Raw genomic sequence first — 23519 nt, forward strand, 5'->3', positions numbered from 1 at the left:
GCAAGCGTATCTCTTCGTACCAGCAATGTAAGAACTTGTTCCTGTACAGGAGCAAAGTTAAAGTCATGGTTTTGACTCTTGTAGGCATCCACTTCCCCCCCTTGTAGAAGGAAGTGGTGGATATTCTGCTCCCATCCCTCGTGAAAGGATAGGATGGGGCTCTGTCATATAGCTCACCGGCATCTCGTCCTTATCCAGCAGGGTGATGACCGTATCCCTCTACCGGACAGGTAGAGGGGGAGAAAAAGATAGAAAGAGAAGCCAGTCACTTTCTCATCACTATCTATTCATACAGTCACACCAGGACTCGATGCTGTTCAGCCTGCTAGGGTCTGGGTTAGCTAGACGACGTGTTGAGCAGCCACCACGGGTCCTAAGGAAACCGATCCAAGGACCTATGGGCAATATCCAAGAGGTATAAGGAGTTGCCGGTGGTCTGGTTGTACCAGACCCCTGCCTTCCATACCTGCGCCACGGAGAAGTTCTTACGAAACGCCAACGAGGGGCCAATACTTCTGACTTCGTGAGTTCTCGGACGGGACGTTACGGATGTCGTCACTACCATCAGCCTCATACGCCCTCCTGAAGACCTCACGCAGCCAGGACGAAAGAGTGTTCTTGATACTTCTTTCTTGTTGACCCCGTTGCTAACGAAGAGGCTTCGACACTCAGGCCCGAGGTGTCGAGTCTCTTCAGATAGCGCCGTAGCGTCCTCCCAGGACAAAGCAGCATCTCATCCACATCATTATCTGCATGACGCTCCGTACTCTCTTCGCCGATGCCAGGTCCAGCAAGACGAGGGTCATTTGAGTTCCCTGGGTTGGCAAAGACCTTTGGAAGCTGCTCCTAAGCAAGGAGATCTCGAACGAGTTCGAGATGTCCAATCCCGTCAGTTTCAGGACGAGCGACAAGGCGGCTCTGTATCCTTTGACTGTGGGAACTTAGAGGAGCTTCCTCGGCGAAGAAAAAAGAAAAAAAACGAGGAAATCCGCTACCTGCTGAAGAGTGGCTCTGAGAAGAGATAGGCCCCGTCTACGACACCAACCACCGAAGACGGCCAACTTCTCCTGGTACACAGCTGCAGAGGACTGACGGACGTTTCCAGCCATCTCTGTTGCTGCGCTACGAAAAAGCTTCTCGTTCGCAAGAGAAGGTGGATAACAGCCAGCCGTGAAGACGTAGGGACTGGACTGCTCGGTGGTACCGCTCGACGTGTGGCTGGCCGAGAAGGTTGTGCCAATGGGGAATCTCTCTCGGTTCTCTTGCGAGAAGAGCCAGCAGGTCCGTGATACCAAATGGCCTGTGGCCATTTGGAAGCCATCAGGATCATCCTGAGATTCGGGATGACCAGTGCTCGACTGATCACCTTGCGAATCAGGCTGAACGGGGGAAAGGCATAGGCGAAGAGGTTGTCCCACGGGTGTTGAAGAGCGTCCTCTGCAGTTGCCCATGGATCCGGCACGGCCGAGAAGAACACCTGGAGCTTCCTGATGTGCCGGATGGCGAACAGATCCTCGACTGGTCGCCCCCACAGGTCGAAGAGCCTTTCCGCCACGTCCTGGTGTAGAGACCATTCGGTCCTTATCACCTGATCCCGACGGCTGAGCGTGTCTGCTACTACATTCCTTCCCTGGAATGTAGCGTGCCGACAGCTCTATTGAGTGTGCCTCGGCCCACTCGTGCACCTGCCGAGTCAACTGATACAACGGGAGAGACACTAGGCCCCCCCTATTTGTTGACGTAAGCCACCACCGTGGTGTTGTCGTACATCAACACCACTGAGTGTCCCATCAAGCGGTCCTGGAACTCTTGGAGAGCGAGGAACGCTGCCTTTAGTTCCAGTACATTGATGTGAAGGTGCTTGTCGTTCTCGTACACACTCCTGAAGTCCGCAACTCTTCCAGGTGTGCACCCATCCCTCGGTCGATGCGTCTGAGAGCAGCTGCATGTCCGGGGGGCGGGTGGGGAGAGTGCGCGGAGGCACTCCTCTTAAGGGGTTCCTGTCGTCCAGTCACCTGGCTAGTCCTGCCTCACCTCCTGTGTCAGTGACCATGGAAGGCTTGGGGGATCCGTCGCCTGTGACCAACTCTCCTTTGGTCTCCCTGAAGAGACCGCAGGTGAAGACGCCCGTTAGGGACTGGCTTCCCGAGACGACAGGTGTCCGATCACGACTTGCCATTGCTGAGCTCCCTGTTCCTGCCGAGACAGGAACTGGTTGGCTGCCTCCCTGAATCTGCTACCGTGTCGATCAGCATACCCAGGTACTTCATCCTCTGCTTGTGCTCGAGATCGGACTTTTTCGAAGTTCAGAACGATCCCCCGATCGCGACAGAACTCGAGCAGTCGATCCCTGTCCTGTAGTAACTGCGAGCGGTAGCTCGCCAGGACTAACCAATCGTCGAGATACCCCATCAGACATATCCCGTGCGAATGGCCCAAGCAGACAGCAGAGTGAACACTTGCGTGAACACCTGTGGGGCGGTTGAGAGACCGAAGCAACGTGGCCTGAGCTGGTACACCGTCCCGTCGAGGATGAAGCGGAGGTACTTTCCGAAGGACTGATGAATGGGTATTTGTAGATACGCATCCTTCAAGTCCACTGAAAGCATGAAATCGTTCTCCCTGATAGAGTCGAGCACTGAGCGTGCCGTCTCCATCGTGAACCGGGTCTGGCGAACCAACCGGTTCGGGGAGAGAGATCTATCACTGGGCGCCAGCCTGTCGTAGACTTTTCCACCAGGAAGAGTCGGCTGTAAAGCCCGGTGACTGATCCGTACCGATTTCTACAGTTCTCTTGCTCAGCATGGTCTTGATCTCCTGTCTCAATGCTACGTCCTTCGATGCCCCTGGAACGTACGCCTGCTGTTGGACCGGGTCCCAATGGCTGGCCAGGCACCCCCCCACTTCCGGCAGCAGGTGAGGGGAACGCCGTCCTTCCACTGTGAACGTCGTCTGGTTGGGGCTGATCGAGACCTGACAGGAGAGAGCCGATACCGCTCCGACTCATTCCAGTCCTCGTCGAGGTCGAAACCTCAGGAGGACCGAAGGGATATATAAATACGATGTCCGAAGACACGTAGAAACGCCTCTGTCGCAGTAGAGGAGGTGAAGGAGCTTGTTCGACCGTCCAGAACCGAGAGAGCCTTCTTGTCCGGAGACGAGAGACTACCTGGCTCAACCCAGTCGGCAAGCTCCGATCGCGGCAGACCCACCGTCGATTTGGATTCCCTCTGGGCCCCAAAAGGGACTCGAGCGAGACGTGACTTGCTGTTGGGAGCCGGCGATCGTTCCCCGAGGTCATTGAGCTGTTCCGGGAAGCGGCCGTAACCCCGGCAAAGTTCCTCTGGATCTCGGAAGTCACAGCATCTTGCAGAGTGGGACCGTTAAGCCCTTCGAACAAGAGCATATTCCGAGAACCTTCCTCCTAAGAAGGGGGAAACAGCGACAGCCCTCTCGGTCTTCCCCATCCACTTGCGCATACGTCCTGGCCGGTCCAAGAACCGTGCCTGGGTACGTAGGGCGCTGTGGTGGGATCATGAGGGGCGCACCCCATCACGATCACTCCTCAATACCTCGCTCCTCCCGGTGTAACCCGAGGAGGTTGAAGGTACGGGAGAGGCAGACCTGACGCTCCCTCTTTGCTCGCTGGCATAACCAGCAGGCTGTTGAGGGCTGCAGGCGATCGTCAACAACCCGCGGTGGCGATCGAGCTGCAGGCTCTGGTCGAAACCGCTCTGCTGTTGGAGAACGGCTGGACTGAGCACAGCGGCCCGATCTCGAGTGTCAGAAGAGCTGGTGCTGGTTGCCGTACCCGGTCGCTTTCTTGTGAGAGCGACGGTCAGGCGGACCTGCAGGCTCCACTGTCGCAGTGAGACCGGTGCTTGTCCTCACGGCACGTCACGTCGCTGGTTCCAGCCGTGGCTGGCACCGTGCGAACGGGAGGAGGGGTCTTCCCAGTCTCAGCCCGTGGTCGGTCGTGGACCGTCACGTCCCCGGGTAGCCATCTGTTCACCGCGAGAGTGAGAGCTGGTCTGGTGAGAGTCGCATGAGCGGCTGTCACCAGTCTTCCGCCCCGTGCCGTGAACCTGACGCTGAGCGGACTCAGAGGTCTGGTTCCTGGCTGCACGGTCGCTGGTAGGCGACCGTACACTCGGTACCATCCCGCGAACGAGAGGCCGAGACGACCCTGATGCAGTGGCAGAACCACTGACACCAGGCGAGGAAGTACCGGTGTTAGCGGTACCCCTCTGGTCCCCAGTAGTCTTCTTCCTTGCGGAAGAAGAGACGGGGGCCCCGCTCCGCAAGGACAGGAGGACCAGCGGAAGGAACCCTCCCGTCCCACCGAGGTGAGGACGGGTCCCGAGAAGCTCCCACCGAGGAAGCTTCTTAGGAGGGAGGAGGGCGACCTTCTTCTTCCTCGGCTGTAAAGCCTTAGAAGTCGAAGGGGAAGAGGCGGCGGACCGACGACGATGAAGAAGATGAAGACGACGACCACGACACCTTCCTCTTCTTCTTCGTCAGCTTCCTCAGGACAGACGTAAGATCTGCTATCCGAAGCCACAGGGCCCGGACGCACCTGTATAGACAGACCAAAGTCTGGGGTAGTACCACCACGAACAGGGACGACATCAGCAGGTATGGGCATCCCAGGAACAGCAGGCACGGCCAGCACAGCCTCGGTAGGGACAGCCAGCGCAGCAACGGCAGGAAACAGCCAGCGCAGCAACGGCAGGGGACAAGCCAGCGCAGCAACTGCATGGACAGTCAGCCCAGAATCGGCAGGTACGGCAGGCAGCACCGGAAACACAGGAAGTGGAAAGCAGCAGCCAGCAACATCCTGGTACCGGCGGCAGGTCAGGGGCGAGCTCTAGGGCAGCAGAAGTGTGGTCGCATGCAGCGCTGGGCAACCACGAGCGGCGGCGGCACGCCCCCCTCTCGGTACGGCGAACGGCACTTCACAGCGGCTGTAGGCAAGACTGTTACCACGTGAGGCGAGTACACCAGGTGAGGAGGGAACGTCGTCACCTGGTTGCGTGGTCCACCACTCCATGGGTGACCGCAGTAGGCCCAGATAGAACCGCAGCCCCTGGACACCAGCACGCCCTGCAATTGGAAGGACGCCCATACCTCACCAAGGTCCACGCTCGTGGCAGTAGCACTGCGGAAATAATAGCGATTAATGGGGGGGAAATCCCCTCGTGCGGGGGTTTGATCCCTCCCGAACGAGTGGAAGACCCCTAATACAATTGTACATCGGGCACCGAGCGCCCTCCCCCGCGCTCGACGGATCGGGCGAGGAGAAGAACGCCGATAACCTCCCCCCCCCCCAAGGGGAAGAGCCATCTGTGGGAACTGAGCGTGGGGGGGTCTCGTTCCCCACCCCCGCACAGTACCCATGTACCCAACAACAATATAAGAGCCCGAGAGCAATCGTGCCATCGGCACGAATACAAGGCATAAGGATCAATTCCCTGACTGAGCGGAACTTGAACAAATAATATTGATGCAATCAATAATAAGGAACAAAATGAAAAAGCATCTTTTTCACTTCATACAAATAAAAAGGGGAAGGATCAATTCCCGTGAATAGCGGAACATTGATCCCAGTCAACAATGCAATCTCAATAAAAAAAAATGAAAATGAAAAAGAACTGCACTTGCGATTTCACTTCATTCAAATAAAAAGGGGGAAGGATCAACTCCGGGTAAGCTCGGAACCTGATCCAAAATGAGTATTGCTACAATAAAAAATAATATATGAAAAATGAAAAATACTGTACTTGCGATTCCCACTTTCATACTGAATAAGTTTCCGTGCCGAGCGCATTCGTTCGGCAACGGGCATACAGGTCAAAAAAATATAAATGAAAAGAGCACTTACTTACGATTTTCATTCTACACATTTCCAACCCAATATACGCTCGGAGCGAGCGCTCCCGCCCTCGGCACCGAGCATACACAATACGAGGTCATTCTGAAAATGAATTTCCCACAATTACGCCCTTCAGTCCCGGCACTCGGGTAATCGGAGGGCGTTGTGAAACCAAGATCCTTTAATTCACATTGAATTCAATGAAATGATTGTACTTACAATTCAGTTTCACTAGATACATAGAAAAAGAAAAAACACAATCATGCGAAAGCAAACGACGATGAATCTGGGCAGAGAGCGATGATACACGTCCACACGCAGCAGGCCGAAAGCAAAAAGTGATTTGTTTACCATCCCAGTCGCGCGCGCGCGCGCCTGTCGGACAAGCAGTTAACTACCGAACCCCTTGTTCGAAAGCTTACGACCTTCCAGCTGCCGCTAGTACCTTCCTATTGTAAAAGGACCGAAGGTTTGTATGCGTGTCGAACAAACTTTGTTTATATGCAGGTTTTTAAGTATTTTGTCTGAATCATTATGAAATATTTCATTATGTTTAGATATGAACAGTCCTATCAACCGTGTCAACAGTTATGTTTAGATATGAACAGTCCTATCAACCGTGTCAACAGTTATGTTTAGATATGAACAGTCCTATCAACCGTGTCAACAGAGTATCATCTTGTATGAATGATTATTAATTTTCTTAGTTTTTACATAATACACATACACTGGGCCCCCATATTTGTGTTTTCGGCATTTGCGCACTCATATATTCACAAACTTCTCCATGGACCATATCTACCCATTATTTGCGGGAAATCTGCACATTTGCAATATTTCTCTATGAGATATCAACAAATTACTGTATTTTTCCCAGTGTTTCCCATCAATTTCATGATTAAATGCACTTTTCATGGTAAAACTATTTAAAAAAACCAGATATAACATTTTCAGTGGGTATATTTTTTAGTTTGACCTAACAAAATAGGCAGTTTTAAGCGCTTTTACAGGGTTCTAAGTATTCACGGATTCTAGCTATCGTGTAGGGGAGGGGGGGCGTCTGGCATGCATCCCCCCCCAAATACAGGGGTTGACTCTATGTTAATTTTCAATTGTAATTTCAATCAACCATAAAAACATTTAAGACATACTTTGCTGTTATGTTGCCTTTATTGTTTACAATAATTCCTCAATGTGCAGTAGTTAAATAGTATGTATAAAATACTGTAGTATGCAGTTGTTAATTGTGTATAGGAAATACCAATGGACCCTTGGAAAAATGATATTGTTATGATACAATAAAGTTTCATACATACTTACCTGGCAGATATATACTTAGCTAAGACTCCGTCGTCCCCGACAGAAATTCAAATTTCGCGCCATCGCTACAGGTAGGTCGGGTGATCTACCGGCCTGCCCGGGTGGCAGGACAGGAACCATTCCCGTTTTCTATCATATTTTCTCTCTTCCACCTGTCTCTGCGGGGAGGCTGGGTGGGCCATTAATCGTATATATCTGCCAGGTAAGTATGTATGAAACTTTATTGTATCATAACAATATCATTTTCATACAATCAACTTACCTGTCAGATATATACTTAGCTGATTGGCACCCTTTGGTGGAGGGTAAGAGACAGCTAACTACTGGAATAGACAGGTAAACAACATATGTTGTAGGTATATAAAAAACCTTGGTTCCTACCTGATAGGTGGTAGACTTTGTGGCTGCTGCCCAGAAGTCTGCATCACCTCAAGAAACTTTAGTGAGATATGTGATCTATGGCCAAGAGTTCTTGTGGGTCTGCCGATGGGGTCTTATCCGCTTACTCGGCAAAGCCTAAAAGGACTTTGTCAATGGGTGCTAATCCACTTATATGACAATACACCTTATGAAGGAGCACACAACCGATCCCGATCACCTGATCCTAACCACCATGTTAGTATACTAAAGATTGTTCAGAGTTATCCCCAAACTCTTCACAACAACCAGAACTCAACAACACATTACGCACACATACATAAAATTTTCAAAAAAAAATTAATACTCATCTAATAAGATATCACAAGAGTTCCTTACTGAACAATAGTGAACGGTCGTCAGTGCGACATCTAGCACTTTTGTCAGCAAAAGAAAGTCTAGAACATATCTAATAGAAGGTATGTACAAATTTAAGGATCAGTGTTAGCTCCTATACCCAGGATCGTATCCGCAGACACGAAAGGACTTAGAGAAAAACATTTCTCGTAGGTCACACGAACATCTCTCAGGTAGTGAGATGCAAATACTGAGTTGCATCTCCAAAATGTCGCTTCCAAGATGTTCTTTAGTGACATATTCTTTTGAAACGAGAGAGGCGTCGCTACTGCTCTCACTTCATGAGCTTTCACTCTTAAGAGTCGAAACGCGTTGTCAGGACAGATCTTATGCGCGTCTGTAATGACGTTTCTCACAAAGAACACTAGAGCATTCTTAGACATCAGTCTTGTGGGGTCTTTTACCGCGCACCAAAGACCTTGTCTAGAGCCCCCATCTGGTTTTTCCTCTGAAGGTAGAATTTTAGTGCTCTTACAGGACAAAGAGATCTTTCTGTTTCTCTACCGACGAGACTCGATAAGCCTTTAACCTCGAAGGTCTTAGGCCAGGGATTTGAGGGGTTCTTGTTTTTAGCTAAAAATAAAGCCTTAAACGAGCAAATGGCTGAGTCCTCCTTGAATCCTACTTTATCCTCTAGGGCATGTAGCTCACTAATTCTTTTAGCTGTTGCTAAAAATAAGAGGAATACGCATTTCCTTGTTAAGTCTCGAAACGAAGCCAGATGAGGAGGTTCGAACCTTTCAGATGACAGGAACTTGAGCACTACGTCTAGGTTCCAGCTAGGAGGAGCCGGTTCCCTAGACTTAGTAGTTTCAAAGGATCTTAAAAGATCGTGGAGATCCTTATTATCTGCAAGATCTAGGCCTCTATTCCTGAAGACTGCAGAAAGCATGCTCCTGTATCCCTTAATTGTGGATACAGATAGATGAGAGTCTTCTCTTAGGAACAACAAGAAATCAGCGATTTCAGTCACAGAGGTAGTGGAGGAGGACAACTTCTTAGACTTGCCACCACCTCTAAAAACTTCCCACTTAGGACTGATATACTCGTCTAGTGGAGGCTCTGCGGGCTCTCAGCGATTGCGCTTGCAACCTTGCGAGAAAACCCTCTCGCTCTGACAAGTCTTTCGATAGTCGAAAGGCAGTCAGAGCGAGAGCGGGGAGGTTTTGATGATACCTCTGGAAGTGTGGCTGTCTGAGAAGATCCATCCTTCTTGGAAGGGATCTGGGAAAATCTACTGTCCACTCCACCACCTCTGTGAACCAATCTTGTGCCGGCCAAAAGGGGGCTAACAGGGTCATCCTTGTCCCCTCTGAAGCCACAGATTTCTTCAGAACTTGTACCAGGATCTTGAAAGGTGGAAAAGCGTAGACGTCTACGTGAGACCAGTCTAGCAGGAAGGCGTCGACTATCAGAGCTCTGGGGTCTTCTACCACAGAGCAAAAGACTTCGTCTTTTGGAGAGGAATGTGGCGAAGAGATCCACATGAGGAGTTCCCCAAAGAGACCAGAGACTCTGACACACTTCTGAGTGGAGGGTCCACTCTGTGTGAAGGACCTGGTTCCTCCTGCTCAGCCTGTCTACCCTTACGTTCCTTTCTCCCTGAACAAATCTCGTAAGAAGGGAGATGTTCCTCTGGGAAGTCCAAAGCAGCAGGTCTCTCGTTAGTTCGTAAAGGAACAAGGAGTGAGTCCCTCCTTGTTTCCGAATGTAGGCAAGCGGGGTGGTGTTGTCCACATTTACTTGAACTACTTTGTTTGACACAAAAGGTTCTAGGTTCTTCAGTGCCAGGTGTACGGCAAAGAGTTCTTTGCAGTTTATGTGCCAGGACACCTGTGCTGCTTCCCAGGTGCCTGACACCTCTCTCGTACCTAATGTTGCTCCCCAACCCTTCTCCGACACGTCGGAGTATAACACTAAGCTTGGGTTCTGAACCTTTAGGGAGATCCCCTTGTTCTCCTTCAACGGGGACAACCACCATTCTAGGTGAGGCTTCATCTCCACTGGAATGGGGAAGAAGTCTGATAGAAGTCCGGTCTTCCAACTCCAAGACCTCTTGAGGAAGAATTGAAGCGGACGTAAATGAAGTCTTCCAGAGGAAAGAACTGTTCGAGCGAGGAAAGGTCCCTAGAAGGCTCAACCATTCCTCCGCCGAAGTCCGTTCTTTCCCTAAGAAGAGAGAGACTTTCTCCAAGCCTTTCGAGTCTCTCTTGCGAAGGAAATACTCGAAAACCCAGAGAATCCATCTGAATCCCCAGATAGACTATGTTCTGTCTGGGGGTCAGTTGCGACTTCTCGAGGTTTACGAGTAATCCCAACGACTTGATCAGGTTCAGGGTCAAAATAAGGTCCTCCAAACACTGCCTCTCTGATCTGGCTCTGATGAGCCAGTCGTCCAGATACAGAGAGATATTTACACCCTTGAGGTGAAGAAACCTCGCCACATTCTTCATCAGGCTTGTGAAGACCTGAGAGCTGTGGACAGGCTGAAACACAAGGCCCTGAACTGAAAGATCCTTCCCCCCGTCATGAAACGGAGGTACTTCTTCGACGAAGGGAGTGAATCGGGACGTGAAAGTAGGCGTCCTGGAGATCCAGGGAAAACCATCCAACCTCCTTGGCGCATAGCCGAAAGGACTGAGGCCGAAGTTTCCATGGAGAACTTCTTCTGAACGAATTTGTTCAGAGCGCTGACGTCTAGAACTGGTCTCCAGCCCCCCGAGGCCTTTGCAACCAGGAAAAGGCGATTGTAAAACCCCGGGGAGTTTTGATCCAGCACTAGTTCTATCGCTCTCTTGTCCCACATCTGATCCACCATTAGTCGAAGAGTATCCTCAGCACAGGGTCCCTGTATCTGGCGGACAGTTCCTGCGGAGTTGAAGTCAGGGGAGGACTGCCCTGGAAGGGGATAAGGTATCCCTTCCTTATCACGGACATTGATGAAGCGTCCGTGTTGATACGTGCCCAGGCCTCCACAAATCCTAAAAGCCTGGCACCTACTGGTGTTTGGAGGCGCGTAGAATCACTTTCCCTTCTTAAAGGGACGGAAGGCAGATCTACCTCTCCTCTCAGGAGCCTTCCTTTTTGAGGGAGCTCTGGAGGGAAGGCCTCCTCGAAAGGGCTGAAGAGACGTACTCGCCCTTCTTCTCAACCGTAGCAGCAGGTCTCTTCTTCCTAGAAGACTGAAGGAGAAGGTCTTGCGTCGCCTTCTCAGTTAGTGATCGAGAAATGTCCTTCACCAACTGAGAAGGAAACAAAAAAGTCAGACTGGGAGAGTAAATCAGTGCTGCTCTTTGAGAGTGGAGACCGCCTTGGTCAAGAAAGCACTGAATACCATCCTCTTCTTAAGCAGTCCCGCTCCAAATAAAGAGGAGACTTCTAAGGAGCCATCTTGTACTGCCTTGTCGATGCACGACAATATACAAAGAAGTACTTCCGGATCGAGACCCTCTGAGTCATGAGCTTCTTAGACTCACCCCAAGGGAACCAATCCAAGAAATTGAAGACTTCCAAAACATGGAAGTGTCCCTTGAGGAGATGATCCAGTTCCGAAATGCCCCAAGTCACACGGGCAGAGTTCAGTCCATGTCTTCTAGAAGCATCAACTAAAGTAGAGAAGTCTGCTTCAGCCGAGGAAGGGAGAGAAAGACCCATATTCTCCCCCGTTTGGTACCAAATGCCCCTTCTACCAGCGAGTCTCGCCGGGGGCATGCAGAAGACCGTCCTGACAAGCTCCTTCTTCGTATCCATCCATGCATTAAGTGACTGAAGAGCCTTCTTCATAGAGATGGTAGGCCTCATTTTCAGGAAAGACGAAGACTTAGGGACCTTTGCACTTGAAAACAGAGAGCGCGGAGAAGGAGGAGCGGCAGGAGTTAAGAGTTAAGACTTTGTAGCTTGAGAGTCCTTCCCTACCACGAGCCTCGTCTTCTGAATTCTCGTCTATACAGGAGTTCAAAGGAGAATCCGCATCAAAATCAGGAAGTCTTCTATCTGTGAGAGACAAACTCCTGATAGGAGAGGGACTAAGAGAATGTACAGAGTCCCTCTTGACAAAAGTTGGCGCCTCACGTCTGGTTGGCGCTTCACGCCTGGTTTGGACGGTTTTCACGCTTGGATGAAGCCTTGCGCTTGGCGCGAGCCTGGCTGGCTCCTCGCGCCTGGCTGCTCCTCGCATCTGGCTGGCGCCTCGCGCCTGGATGACGCCTCGCGCCGGTTGGCGTCTCACGCCTGGCTGGCGCTCACGCCTGGCTGGCGCCTCACGCCTGCTGGCGCCTCGCGCCTGGCTGCTCCTCGCGCCTGGCTGGCTCGCGCCTGGCTGGCTCCTCGCTCCTGCCTGGCGCCTCGCGTCTGGCTCAACTCCTCGCGCCTGGTTAAATCCTCACGCCCTGGCTGGCGTCTCTCGCGCCTGGTAGGCTTGTGCGTGGAAGGCTGTTCGTGCCTGAAAGACTCTTCTTGTCTGACTGGCGCCTCGCACCTGGCTGACGCCTCGCACTTGGAAGTAAACTCGCGCTTGGCTGGCGCCTCGCGCCTGGCATATGCCTCTCTTGCGCTTGTTCTGAAATGAAGATCCTCTTCTACATGTTTGGAAGAGAAAAACTTCATGCCTGGAAGGCGCCTCGCGCCTGGCAGGGGAAAGAAGACGAGACTTCTTAACAGAAGCGCAACGTCCCTTCTTGCGAGGAGGATCTCTCGCAAGAACTCCGACCAAGGAGGCTAGCTGCTCTTGAACAGCTAGTAGGATCCTCTTAGAAGCTTCTCCAGCGTCCTCTTCAATGGGAGGAGAGGGAGACCTCGAAGGAGTACGATCCGCTACGTCCATGCAGGGAGACGTCGAAACAAACCTTCGCCTTCTTGACCGAGGAGGGAGCTTCATCAGAGAAGCGCTCAGGGCTCGAGTTAAAAGAAGGTTCTTTCCAATGCCTTTTCAGGGGCCTGGAAAGATCCGAGTCCTTCCACCCTCGTTTAGGTGAAGGAGAGGGAGAAGAAGAGAAATACTCTCGCAGGACGCTTTTCCTGAAGCGGTCCTGAGCAGTCTGTTGCGAGACAGAGCCTGCTGAAGGGACGTCTGACCGTAGGGGATTCTCCACGACCTCCTTAAGGCTTTCGACTTTCCTTCTCCTCTGGGCATGGGAGCTTGGAAGCGGTCTAGGCCTGGGAGCGTCGCAGAGACGATCAAACGCCCCCTCCACAACACTGGAAGCACTCACTTCACTGAACAAGTCACTGTCACTATCCTTACCTTGCAAGGCCGCCATTTTGGATCTCATCCTGTGAATAGTAGCCTTCAGGTCGGCGATTTCAGAGGCCGATTCTGATTGCAAAGCCTGTGAAGGTCCCGATACAGAGGGAGAATCAAAAACATTAACATTAGGAGAGATAGACTCAATAAAAGGCTCAATAGGCCTTGTACACACACCCTTTGATGCAGCCCGTCTAACTCTATCCCTCTCTAACTTCTTCAAGTAAGAAGTTAGTCTTCCATTCTTCAGCATTCAACCTCTCACATTCATGACAGGTATTAGTTAAAGAACATTCAAACCCTCTACATTTACGACATACAGTGTGAGGATCAACCGAAGCCTTCGGTATCCTCACCTTGCAGCCTACATTCACACACATTCTCACACTAACACTTGAATCAGACATTCTGCAGAAAAATAAAAAAGCAAGTCCAAATCCAGTCCACAGTAGCGAATGCCAAAACAACGATCCAAGTACGTCACCAAAAAGTCTGATGAAAAGAAGATCAATAGCTTTGAAATAAGATTTCAGGCCAGGAGGTAAACAACAATGTTGATACCACTGGCGACAGAGAAAATATGATAGAAAAACGGGTGTGGGGGGGGGAAATGGTCCTTTTAGTCCTGCCACCCCCAGGGGCAGGCAGGTAGATCACCTGACCTACTGTAAGCGAGTGGCGCGAAATTTGAATTTCTTTGTCTGGGGACGACGGAGTCTTAGCTAAGTATATATCTGAGACAGGTAAGTTGATTGTATGAAAACCCTAATTTTGGTAAGTTTGATTGTATGTATGATGATTTGCATTTAGCCTACTACACCTTCGCTTCTAGCGGTATTCATAGCCACATATATTGGTCTCACAATGGTCCTAAAGTCAATCATTCATATAGTACATACATACTCTATAGGTTTTAATTCAATGACTATCTGTAAATGTTTATGGTTTTACAAAGACATAAATAATTTAACATTGTGCATAATAATGCTAATAATCCTTTGCTAACACAAATAGTCACTAATATACAAGCTCCTGATAACATACTACAAAATCAAATTGAACATGAAAATAAACAAGCTTATACATGACTACTACTTAAACACTAAAAAAAGTTTTTACTCACGAAAACTTTACAATTTAATGTTAACAAAACCTCCTTCCCAATAAAAACTACTTCACAATCCTTCCCAATAAAAACTACTTCACAATGTGGTGAAGTATGAATCTTACCTATTTAGAGCAAAGCCATACAGAAATCTGATTGCTGGGGTACTGGTATAAATCTTGCGGTTAGGTATAGTTTTAAGGTCGTCAACAAGCTGGACCATTGCATCATAATCCTGAAAATTAAAGAAAACATGATGCATTATGCCTCTTTCAACAAATAAAGGTCACATAAAACCAAAAACCTGAACTGATTTTTACTTAAAACAAAAAAAATTTTTATCTTAAAATATGTAACAAAATAATCAAATTCACATACAGTATATTAAAGCTCAAAGACATAAATGGTATTAAAGTTAATTTAATTATTACCTGGATCTTGACAAATCAGAATTATTAAGATCTTTCTCAAAACATTACAAACACACAGAAAAATGTTGACAGCAACTTGCCTGAATTTCTCGTAATGATATGAGCATGTTTAGGACAACATCACCCGACAATATGTTGGGATCATCGAGACGTCTTCTGAGATTATGTAACTGTTTTTTTAGTTCGTCACCTGAGTAAACCTCCCTTGCTTTCCGTAAATCAGCTAAGAATTTTTCCTTCATGTGTGCTCTGCAAAAGAAAGGATTTGCTCCACTTGAGACAATGCTTTACAAAATTCATTGTCAATCTCAAAACAAGCCCTTATACTTGCAAATACAGGCTAACATACTTCACAATTTGTTTCATAGTAGGTGTTGCTGTTCTTGATAAGCCCATTCTAGACATTCTAACATTCACTGAGTGGCACATTTCATAATTTGTGCTGGGCGTTGTTTTGTTTTATGAAAGGACGTGTGCTAGATGAAATAAGGAAAACTAAGGCCTACAACACATAAAACCATTGCTTTCTCACTCACTCCAGTGGGGTCTAAGACAGTCGGTTGTGAAAGCTGACAAAAACAATGTTCCCAGAAAACATTTGTAACATTCACTTTCTGAGTTTAAAAAAAACATGAAAAATAACTAAGTACAATAATTTTTAAAGAAATTTGTATTTTTTCTAGTATAATAAAAGGGTCATCCAGCGATAGTTGAAGGCAGTTGTTGAACTTCTTGAATAAGCAGTTTACTGGTGATTACAGAGAGTGAAAGGAATAGCCTAAAGGACAAAACAGGGTTGCTGTGGTGGGCGCTTAGATAAAAGGCTTTGATTTATTTACCTGGGAAAAATACAAATTACTGAACTTTAAAAATTTGTCATTTGTTCCTACAGAAGTACGAGCCATCACCTTGTATGTAGAAAAAGACTCACTCCTTCGATGGGGAGTGATCTCCATTAACAGACTGGATGCTGAGAAACCAACATGGATATGTCACGAGCCCAGCTTAAGACATCAAACCTCTTCTAAGACTGGTAGCTCAACTGAGTAGCCATCCCCCACATCACACTAGGTCGAGCACATACTCTGGGCTGAGCTGCTACTTCACAGGCAGGGAGTGGTGGGGTGGTTTTAGAAGGGGTGAATGAATGAGAAACTAGTCACTCTAAACACTCATCCACAGCATTATGCTGCTCTCCAAGCACTTCAGCCACTATATGTCCCAGAGGAAAGGAGTTTGTAATGTCCCAGAGAAAGGGGTTTGTTGAAACCTGTGGCGATGTCCATTACTTGAATAGAATAAGGTAAAGGTGGTCTGATGCTCCATACATCTTCCCTCATTGTCCCTGACTTTGTGCATTTTCACCTAAGCAGTGTGACCGACCACTGTCAGAAGCATCATACGTTCATCTGATACGTCACGAAGACTGAAAGAGGGCAAGGTTTGCCAGTATTAGCGAGAGACACAGACACCCTTGATGCAAGGGGCTTGTTCCTACTCAGTAGGTACTCATGGATCACACTAGGCATACGAGTCTCTCATCAGAACCACCAAAAGATCCTGGTGAGAGAAAATAAAAGCTCCTGTCTGTAACCATACTGTTCATTCCTGAGTTTTGTCAAAATCCCAGGAACTGACAATCATTAAAGCAATACAAACTCCAAATACCAGACAAGAAAGTTGTGATACTCATCAATACACTTCACTGAGGAACAACAGTCCAAAGCATATCTCTAAGATTCCCTGAAACTGACATGCTACGGAAGGCAAGAGTCAAGTCCTTCCCTGGAAATGGAAACCCAAAAGGAGTAAGACTGATTAAAGCTTCTAACTGGTATAGACAGCTCAGCCACAATCCTGAAATCTATAAACCATAGTTTGTAGGCCTGTTCCAGGCAGCCAGTCTTTCACCATAGTGATTGCCAGGAAGCTTGGTACAATTTAAGGTGGATGAGGTCCAGGGTCCACTGAATGGAAGCTTGATTGTTAGGAGTCATCTACATTCATAGGAAGTGGTCCGCTTTCCCATCATGGGAGTGTCAGCCACATGAAATCTCTTTGGGATACTGCAAAGAACCAGCAGATTGGGAAAATCACTTGGCATGAGAGCCATGAGGAGCTACCAGTGTGTTTGAGCCCAGTGTGCATGCCCAGAGAAGTATGGGTGAAGAGCCTCGGCACTCACAATGTAATGCGAGAGTAGGTTAAGCATTCCTCCTGATTGTGAAGTTATGGAAAGGCTTGGGGTGTTAACAAATGGTAAAGGGAAATGCCATGCACAGTGGAAGCAGTTCGCTACATGTCTCAAGTGTATCTATGGTTCAAAGACCATACACACACAGAATGAGGGGTAAAGATGGCTCTACTACAAATGGGAGACAAATCTTCTTTTGTGCCTATTCCTAAGACTTTCTTGTCCAATTAGTACCAAAGGTACAGGCAAGCCAAGGAACACCAGTAATCAGAAAAAAATTCAGAGGGAGTTGATCAGGTTGTATACATGAGTGGTAATGCCAAATTAGTAGAGGTTAGAAGTGAACAGGCACACACATTGCCTATGTACAAACATAACCCTGGGGCTGGTGGGCGAACCACGAGCTGAACTTGAAAGCAGCATGGTTAGATTAGCATCAGGTTATCCCAATGCTGGGGACTTGTACCACGAGGGACACCTGTCACTAGGTTGAACCTGTGACTAAGGTAGTACAATCCATACCACCTGGGCCAAACCAGCAAGCACAGTGCTGGCTCAACCTAACGTTTTGGTGGAACAGTTTGAAACAGGATACTGGGCACTGATTAGTGAGACCCAGGCCAGCCCAGCCATCAACCACACAGGACTACAAGACTACTGCCCTTGTCAGACTGAGAAGAGTGCTAACTCAAAGCCCTACATGGATTCTTGTTAAAGGTTTTTTTTCTTGCAATTTTTCCGCTTTCCTAGCTTGGGTCTTGCTCTCCTCAAACATACAGACTAATCAATGCATAAAGAGTCATTAATGCTGTAGCTGCAGGGACAGGGGCACCGCCTACTGTAATTCCTACCATCCCATGGAGGTCAATCTCCTTAGTGATAGACGCAGCAGCAAAAGAGGGACTCCCAGGGATGTTCAGTAAGTCCCATTCTCTGCAGATGCTTGACTGAAGGCAATGATCGAATCAGGGACCTCAAAATAGTCAAGGGAAAGCAGGGTACACAAATGGAGAGCAGGACCTGGGTAGCAGACTCATTGTCTGAGGAGACACATGGCTCGCAACAAACATCCCCTCCCGACAGAAAGAGACAAACCTTTGAGGAAGGTAGAGGAAAGGAATAGTTGGGAAAGAAAGAAAAGAATTGAAAGGGTCAGGAGTCACCAAGGGAGTACTGTAACCTATCCCAAGGAGACTGACAAGTGCTTCCTTTCCTCTTCGTCCTACTGAACTCCTACCACTGAGAGGGTGACCAACTGATGCACCCCTTGATAAGGAAGAAGCATAAAATACTTGTGTGAAAAACCATTACCCATATGGAATAAGAAAGCACCCACACAAGCACTTCCACCTGTCGCAATAACTTTTTACTATTTGTTTTTTTCTCCACGACAGAAAAAAACAAGCACCAACACAGAAAAATACTCAGGCTCAACAACAGAGAAAAAAGTACTATACTACCTACAATAGGTGACAACCAAAGAAAAAGTGTTCATTGATGTCAAGCAAGTAGAGAGATTCCCCATTCAAATACAAACCCCCCCTACCACCAGCTAACAACCTTTTTTAAAAACAATTCGAATGACCAACTCCAAATCATGCTGAAAGATATTCTCACATAAGCAGCAATGGTTTGCATTTCAGGAGGAACAAAAACAAAATATTGTATAGTACTCAGTACTTCGTAATCTTCAGTAACTTAAACACCTAAGCACAATGAATCACACAATATAATAGTTAGAAAGGGAAAAAGAATAAAATCTAAGGTTGGGTATTTAATGAGGATTGGCAGCTAGTAACTAAATTGCTTCAAATTGAATTACACCCTGCTAGCTAATCAACTTCAACATTGTCTTGCTGTAACTTTCACCCCTAATTGAAGAAAAAGTGCTATAAAAACTAATCAGTAGAGTATAGAACCCCAGTCCTCGACTGTATTAGAACTCAACATAATCGGATTTTGACGCCAAAATTTAGAGTAAATTTTGCATCACAGCTTAAACAAAAAACCAGAATCCAACCCAATGAACCATATGATTTTTGTAAACAAGTGTTTCCATCAATCGCTGCTAGTTGGTGATGTTTAAAGACAGCTCACTCTGCTGCTATTGTTTAAAGCAAGTACATGCTTGTACAAGAATATTTCCTTAGGTTTTGTGGCTTTCTGAACTGTATTTTGATTCAATCATGGGTCCCAAGACAGCCATTGCAGACAAGCAGAAGAGGAAAATGGTAAGAATCACAACTGAACTTAAGGAGGATGTTACTGAAGAGTATGAAAGAGGCATTTGTGTGACTAATTTAGCATCTTATTTTTAATATTCATCAATTACTTCAATAATTAGTCTTGTTTCTCAATGCTCTATAATTAGCAACAAGTTTTGTGCCTGCCCAGCACAGTATAACATACTATACCTAGCCTAGCACATAGGGATCGGTCACCATCGGTAATATGGCCACATTGAACGTAAGCCATTTTTTTTTTTATACAGTACGTACATATCTAAAAAAAAAAAAAAAAAAGGACGTCTAATATGATGTTATTCACCTCTGAAGTTCTTTAATGTAATTTAAGTGTAATGTTTTGTATAAAAAGGCAAGGGTTAGGGTAATAACTGGTGGTCAAGAATGGATTAATCCATTTGCAGTTATTTCTTATGGTAAAAAATTTATTTAGATCTCGACTGAATCGCATCTTGATGCTTATTCTGGAACAGATTAGCATCAAGGTCCGGGGATTCTCCTGTACTATAAACGACACAATAATGCAGTACCTCCTATGGAGCAAATTCATGAGTGCATCCAATGTACAAAATGAAAAAGTAAACCTTAAGTTAAAACATTAACCAAATGTATCACATTTATTTTCAACATGATCTGTAAACTTACTTTGACTGAATTTTCTACATCCTGTAGCTGTCTACGAAGTTTAGCAGAAAGTAGTATTTTTGAGTCGTGAGGTACTATCTTCATTGCCAATCCTCATACTTGGTTCAGTCATTACGCATTGACCAGAGTCAAAAGTACGATAAGATATAAAAACATAGTTACCACACGAAAGCTGAAAATTAAATACAAAATCAATTAAACATGAAAAAAAAAAGGGCAATATAAACTCATTCTCTTTGAAAAACTGCTTCTTATTTGTTAGTTTATAAGTGACATATATATCTGTACTTCACATAGGAATACCTAATTACAGAAAACACAGAGTTAAGGAAGAGCAGTGGTAGTTGTTCTAAGAGGTAAAATATCTTATGGCCACCCTAAAAATTTCTTACACAAACAATTCCAGAACTTTATCAACATGACACACTAGACAATTACTACTGTACATATTGTATTACAAAATTAAAAAAAAAATTTTTGCAAATGTTAAACACATACAAAATTAAGGCACCTACTTTCACCAAAAATATGATCATCAGTGAAAACCAAATTCTGTGCAAGAAAGTTAGTTGAATAATAACAATGGAATATTTAACAGAAAATTCACACAGTTTGGAAACCAAGTTCTTCAGTTACAGATGTTGAATGAACAAACCCAAAATCCTATCACAGTCCTCAACACAGCCATCATACAAATAATCCCTACCACAATACATTCACCAGTGAAGAACCATGATGGCTTAGAACCAGCTTGATCTTATCATAATTTTCTGAAGAATGGCAGGTTATCTTTGCATAAGCTATTATGTAAATGATCCCAAATGGATGTATAGGAATAGTAAGTGAACAACAATTAAAAGAAAAAAAAAAAAAAAAAAGTCTAGATTCTATTTCTGCATTCATCAAATGTTGGAATTACAGTGGACACCCCATATTCGTGGGGGATGCATACCAGAACCCCCATGAAGAGCTAGAATCCGCAAATACTTAGAACCCTTATAAAAAACCTTAAAACTGCCTATTTTGTTAGTTCTAACTCAAGAAAAACCCACTAAAAATGTTTATAGTACCTGGTTTTTTTAATCGTTTTATTACAAAAAGTGCATTTAATCATGATATATGTGCTTTTCCTGTGAATAATGGGTACTATATAAGGTACATAGAGAAATCCGCGAATACGTGAGTCCGCTCCACGAATACGTGAGTCTGCGAATCCAGTCTGTGAATAGCGGGGATCGACTGTAATAACAATTTGCATATGAAACAAAAACAGATGAAACACGTTCATAGTTACCTTTAAAGGCATTGTGACTTCTGAATCATAATCTTTGTAAAGGAGGATATTCTCTCTCACGTTAAAGCTCTCCCGAACACCCATGTGATAAAAGAGAGTGCGCTGCTGAAGAACGATGGAAAGGTCAACAATAGCAACATCAGCATTGTAAAACTGGTCGAGAACATTTGTTTCCCCAAAGTCCAGCTTTTCAAACTGTAGAAGGATAAAAAGACGTCTCATACTTTCACTTATATTAATATATGAGACCTAGACCAAAGAAACTTACATAAAAAAAATGATATTGTTATGATACAATAAAGTTTGTTCATACTTACCTGGCAGATATATATATAGCTGTATTTTCTGAAGTCCGACAGAAATTCAAAAACTTCCGGCACACACAGTGGTCGGCCAGGTGGTTAGTACCCATTCCCGCCGCTGGGAGGCGGGTATCAGGAACCAGTCCCATTTTCTATTCATAATTTTTTATTTCCACTGTCCCCTGAGGGGAGGTGGGTGGGTACTTAATTATATATAATCTGCCAGGTAAGTATGAACAAACTTTATTGTATCCATAACAATATCATTTTGTTCATGAAACTTACCTGTCAGATATATATATAGCTGAATCCCACCGTTGGACGGTGGGAAGCGGGGAGAATAGAAAGGATTTTGGGAAACAAATGCATGCAGATGATTTACATCTTGGTTCCACCTGTTAGCATTGCTGGCTTCGTGGTTATTGCCACGTAAGTCTGCTTGTGCTACTAGAGTTGCCAGCGACGGTAGAGACCTATATAGCTGGTGCACTCCAGATGATCTGTCAACAGGGGCGAGACCACGACCGTGACTAGACCATTATTGACCATACCATGAGGGCTAAGAAGTAAAATAAATATATATATATATATCACCACCTGACCAACCTAGCCAAAGTTAAGGTGTGTTAACTAAGGCTTAAGAGTTAAGAAGTCACCGTTGTCGGCGACTCAACTACTAAATTAAGAGCTCTTCCTAAACCATTTTTCTACAGATAGGATGAGTGGTACTACTTGCCCCCAAGATTGTGTCTGCAGACAGTATGGCCCTAGCGAGCAGCAGATCTCATATGCCATCTTCACATCTCGCAGGGAGTGTGAATTGAACACAGAGTTGCTTCGCTAAAACATGGTACTCAGGATGTTGCTGAGTGCCCATGTCTGTTGAAATGCTTCCGAGGCCGCGCCCCTCACCTCGTGAGCATTCAAATCAAAAGATTTCAAATCTTTGTGCCAACACAATGAAGGAGCTTTTTTGAAAGAAACTCCTTAACAATAAAGCCAGGGTGTTCTTCGATATGGGCAAGTCTGGTCTTTTCGGAACACTGCAGATTGTCCGTACGACTTCGACTTTCTTGAGTTTTATGTAGATAAAAACTTGAGACACCTGACAGGGCACAGGACTCTCTCTGGCTCCTGCCCAATAACGTTGTGCCATCCTTGATTCCAAGCTCCTGGCCCAAGAACAAGACGGGTTTCCATTCTTAGGCCACAACGGAAGGCTTAGAGAACGCACCGCCTTGTGTTCTCTAATGCCAAAACTTCTGACGATGGCTGAAAACCTCACTAACCCCTCTGTTCGTATCTAGGGTGGTTAGAAAAGGGCCTTCCTGATCACGTGCAAGAAGTTAACAGGTAGGAGATGTTCGAATGCTTTGACATCAAGAACTTCAGACTATGTCTAAGTTCCATATTGAAAGCTTCGATCTGGACATGCACAGTCAGTCAGTCTGTACTAAAGTCAGGTGACCGACCAGTTGACCAGTCAGACGCATCAAGGACAGCAAGGCTGTACCCCTGAAGACCATAAGGCACTATTCTTCGCTGAAGGATGAGTGTCTGGACTGCCTGGGCGATTCAAGCTAAGCAAACCTTGGGGTATGACGCAACCCAACGTCGTTAGCGAATCAACTCCTGAGCCACTCTGACTCAAGCTTCTGTGCCAGGAGAAAGGAGCGAGGAGCAAAAAAGGCGATTCAGTCCCGAAGGACGAATGCCTGACAGTCCAACCTGGTCTCATGTTAAACGATCATCGGGGGTGTGTAAACGCAAACCGACTTCGTCAACAAGAAACTCAGGGCTACTATGTGTCTCCTGATCTCGCACGAGTGTCTGACTCGAGAAAACAGGTGAGACAAAAAGTAGATGGTGAGCGAGTTTCGAGATTCCACAGAACTCAAAGATCGTGAAGGGCTTTGTTGTTTGACAGAAGCAAATCTCTGAGCCAAAAGGCCGTCAACAACATATTTGCGTATCTTTAATAGTTGTGACTGCCAGCTTATCCCATTCTTCAAACGGAAAGGGAAGACGGCAATCTTATGCTGTCACACATCTCGATAGTCTGAACGTAGTCAGGACTCAGAGCGGAGAGGTTATAGG

At 46.4% G+C, this 23519-nt stretch overlaps 2 protein-coding genes across 2 annotated transcripts in view; both read right to left on the minus strand.

The window, feature by feature from the left end:
• Nucleotides 1–19833, minus strand: part of LOC135197632 (mitogen-activated protein kinase kinase kinase 15-like) — a 32426-nt gene extending 12593 nt beyond the window's left edge. The window contains exons 1-3 of the mRNA XM_064224651.1: nt 19827–19833; nt 14825–14993; nt 14439–14548 (exon numbers count right to left, since the gene is read on the minus strand). Coding sequence (XP_064080721.1) covers nt 14439–14548; nt 14825–14986 — 272 coding nt within the window. The 5' untranslated portion in view covers nt 14987–14993; nt 19827–19833. The remainder of the gene's footprint in view (nt 1–14438; nt 14549–14824; nt 14994–19826) is intronic.
• LOC135197474 (mitogen-activated protein kinase kinase kinase 15-like) overlaps nt 1–23519 on the minus strand; it is a 259241-nt gene that overhangs the window by 179329 nt on the left and 56393 nt on the right.

The sequence above is a fragment of the Macrobrachium nipponense genome, chromosome 21 (assembly GCF_015104395.2).
Source record: "Macrobrachium nipponense isolate FS-2020 chromosome 21, ASM1510439v2, whole genome shotgun sequence".
Lineage (NCBI taxonomy): Eukaryota > Metazoa > Arthropoda > Malacostraca > Decapoda > Palaemonidae > Macrobrachium > Macrobrachium nipponense.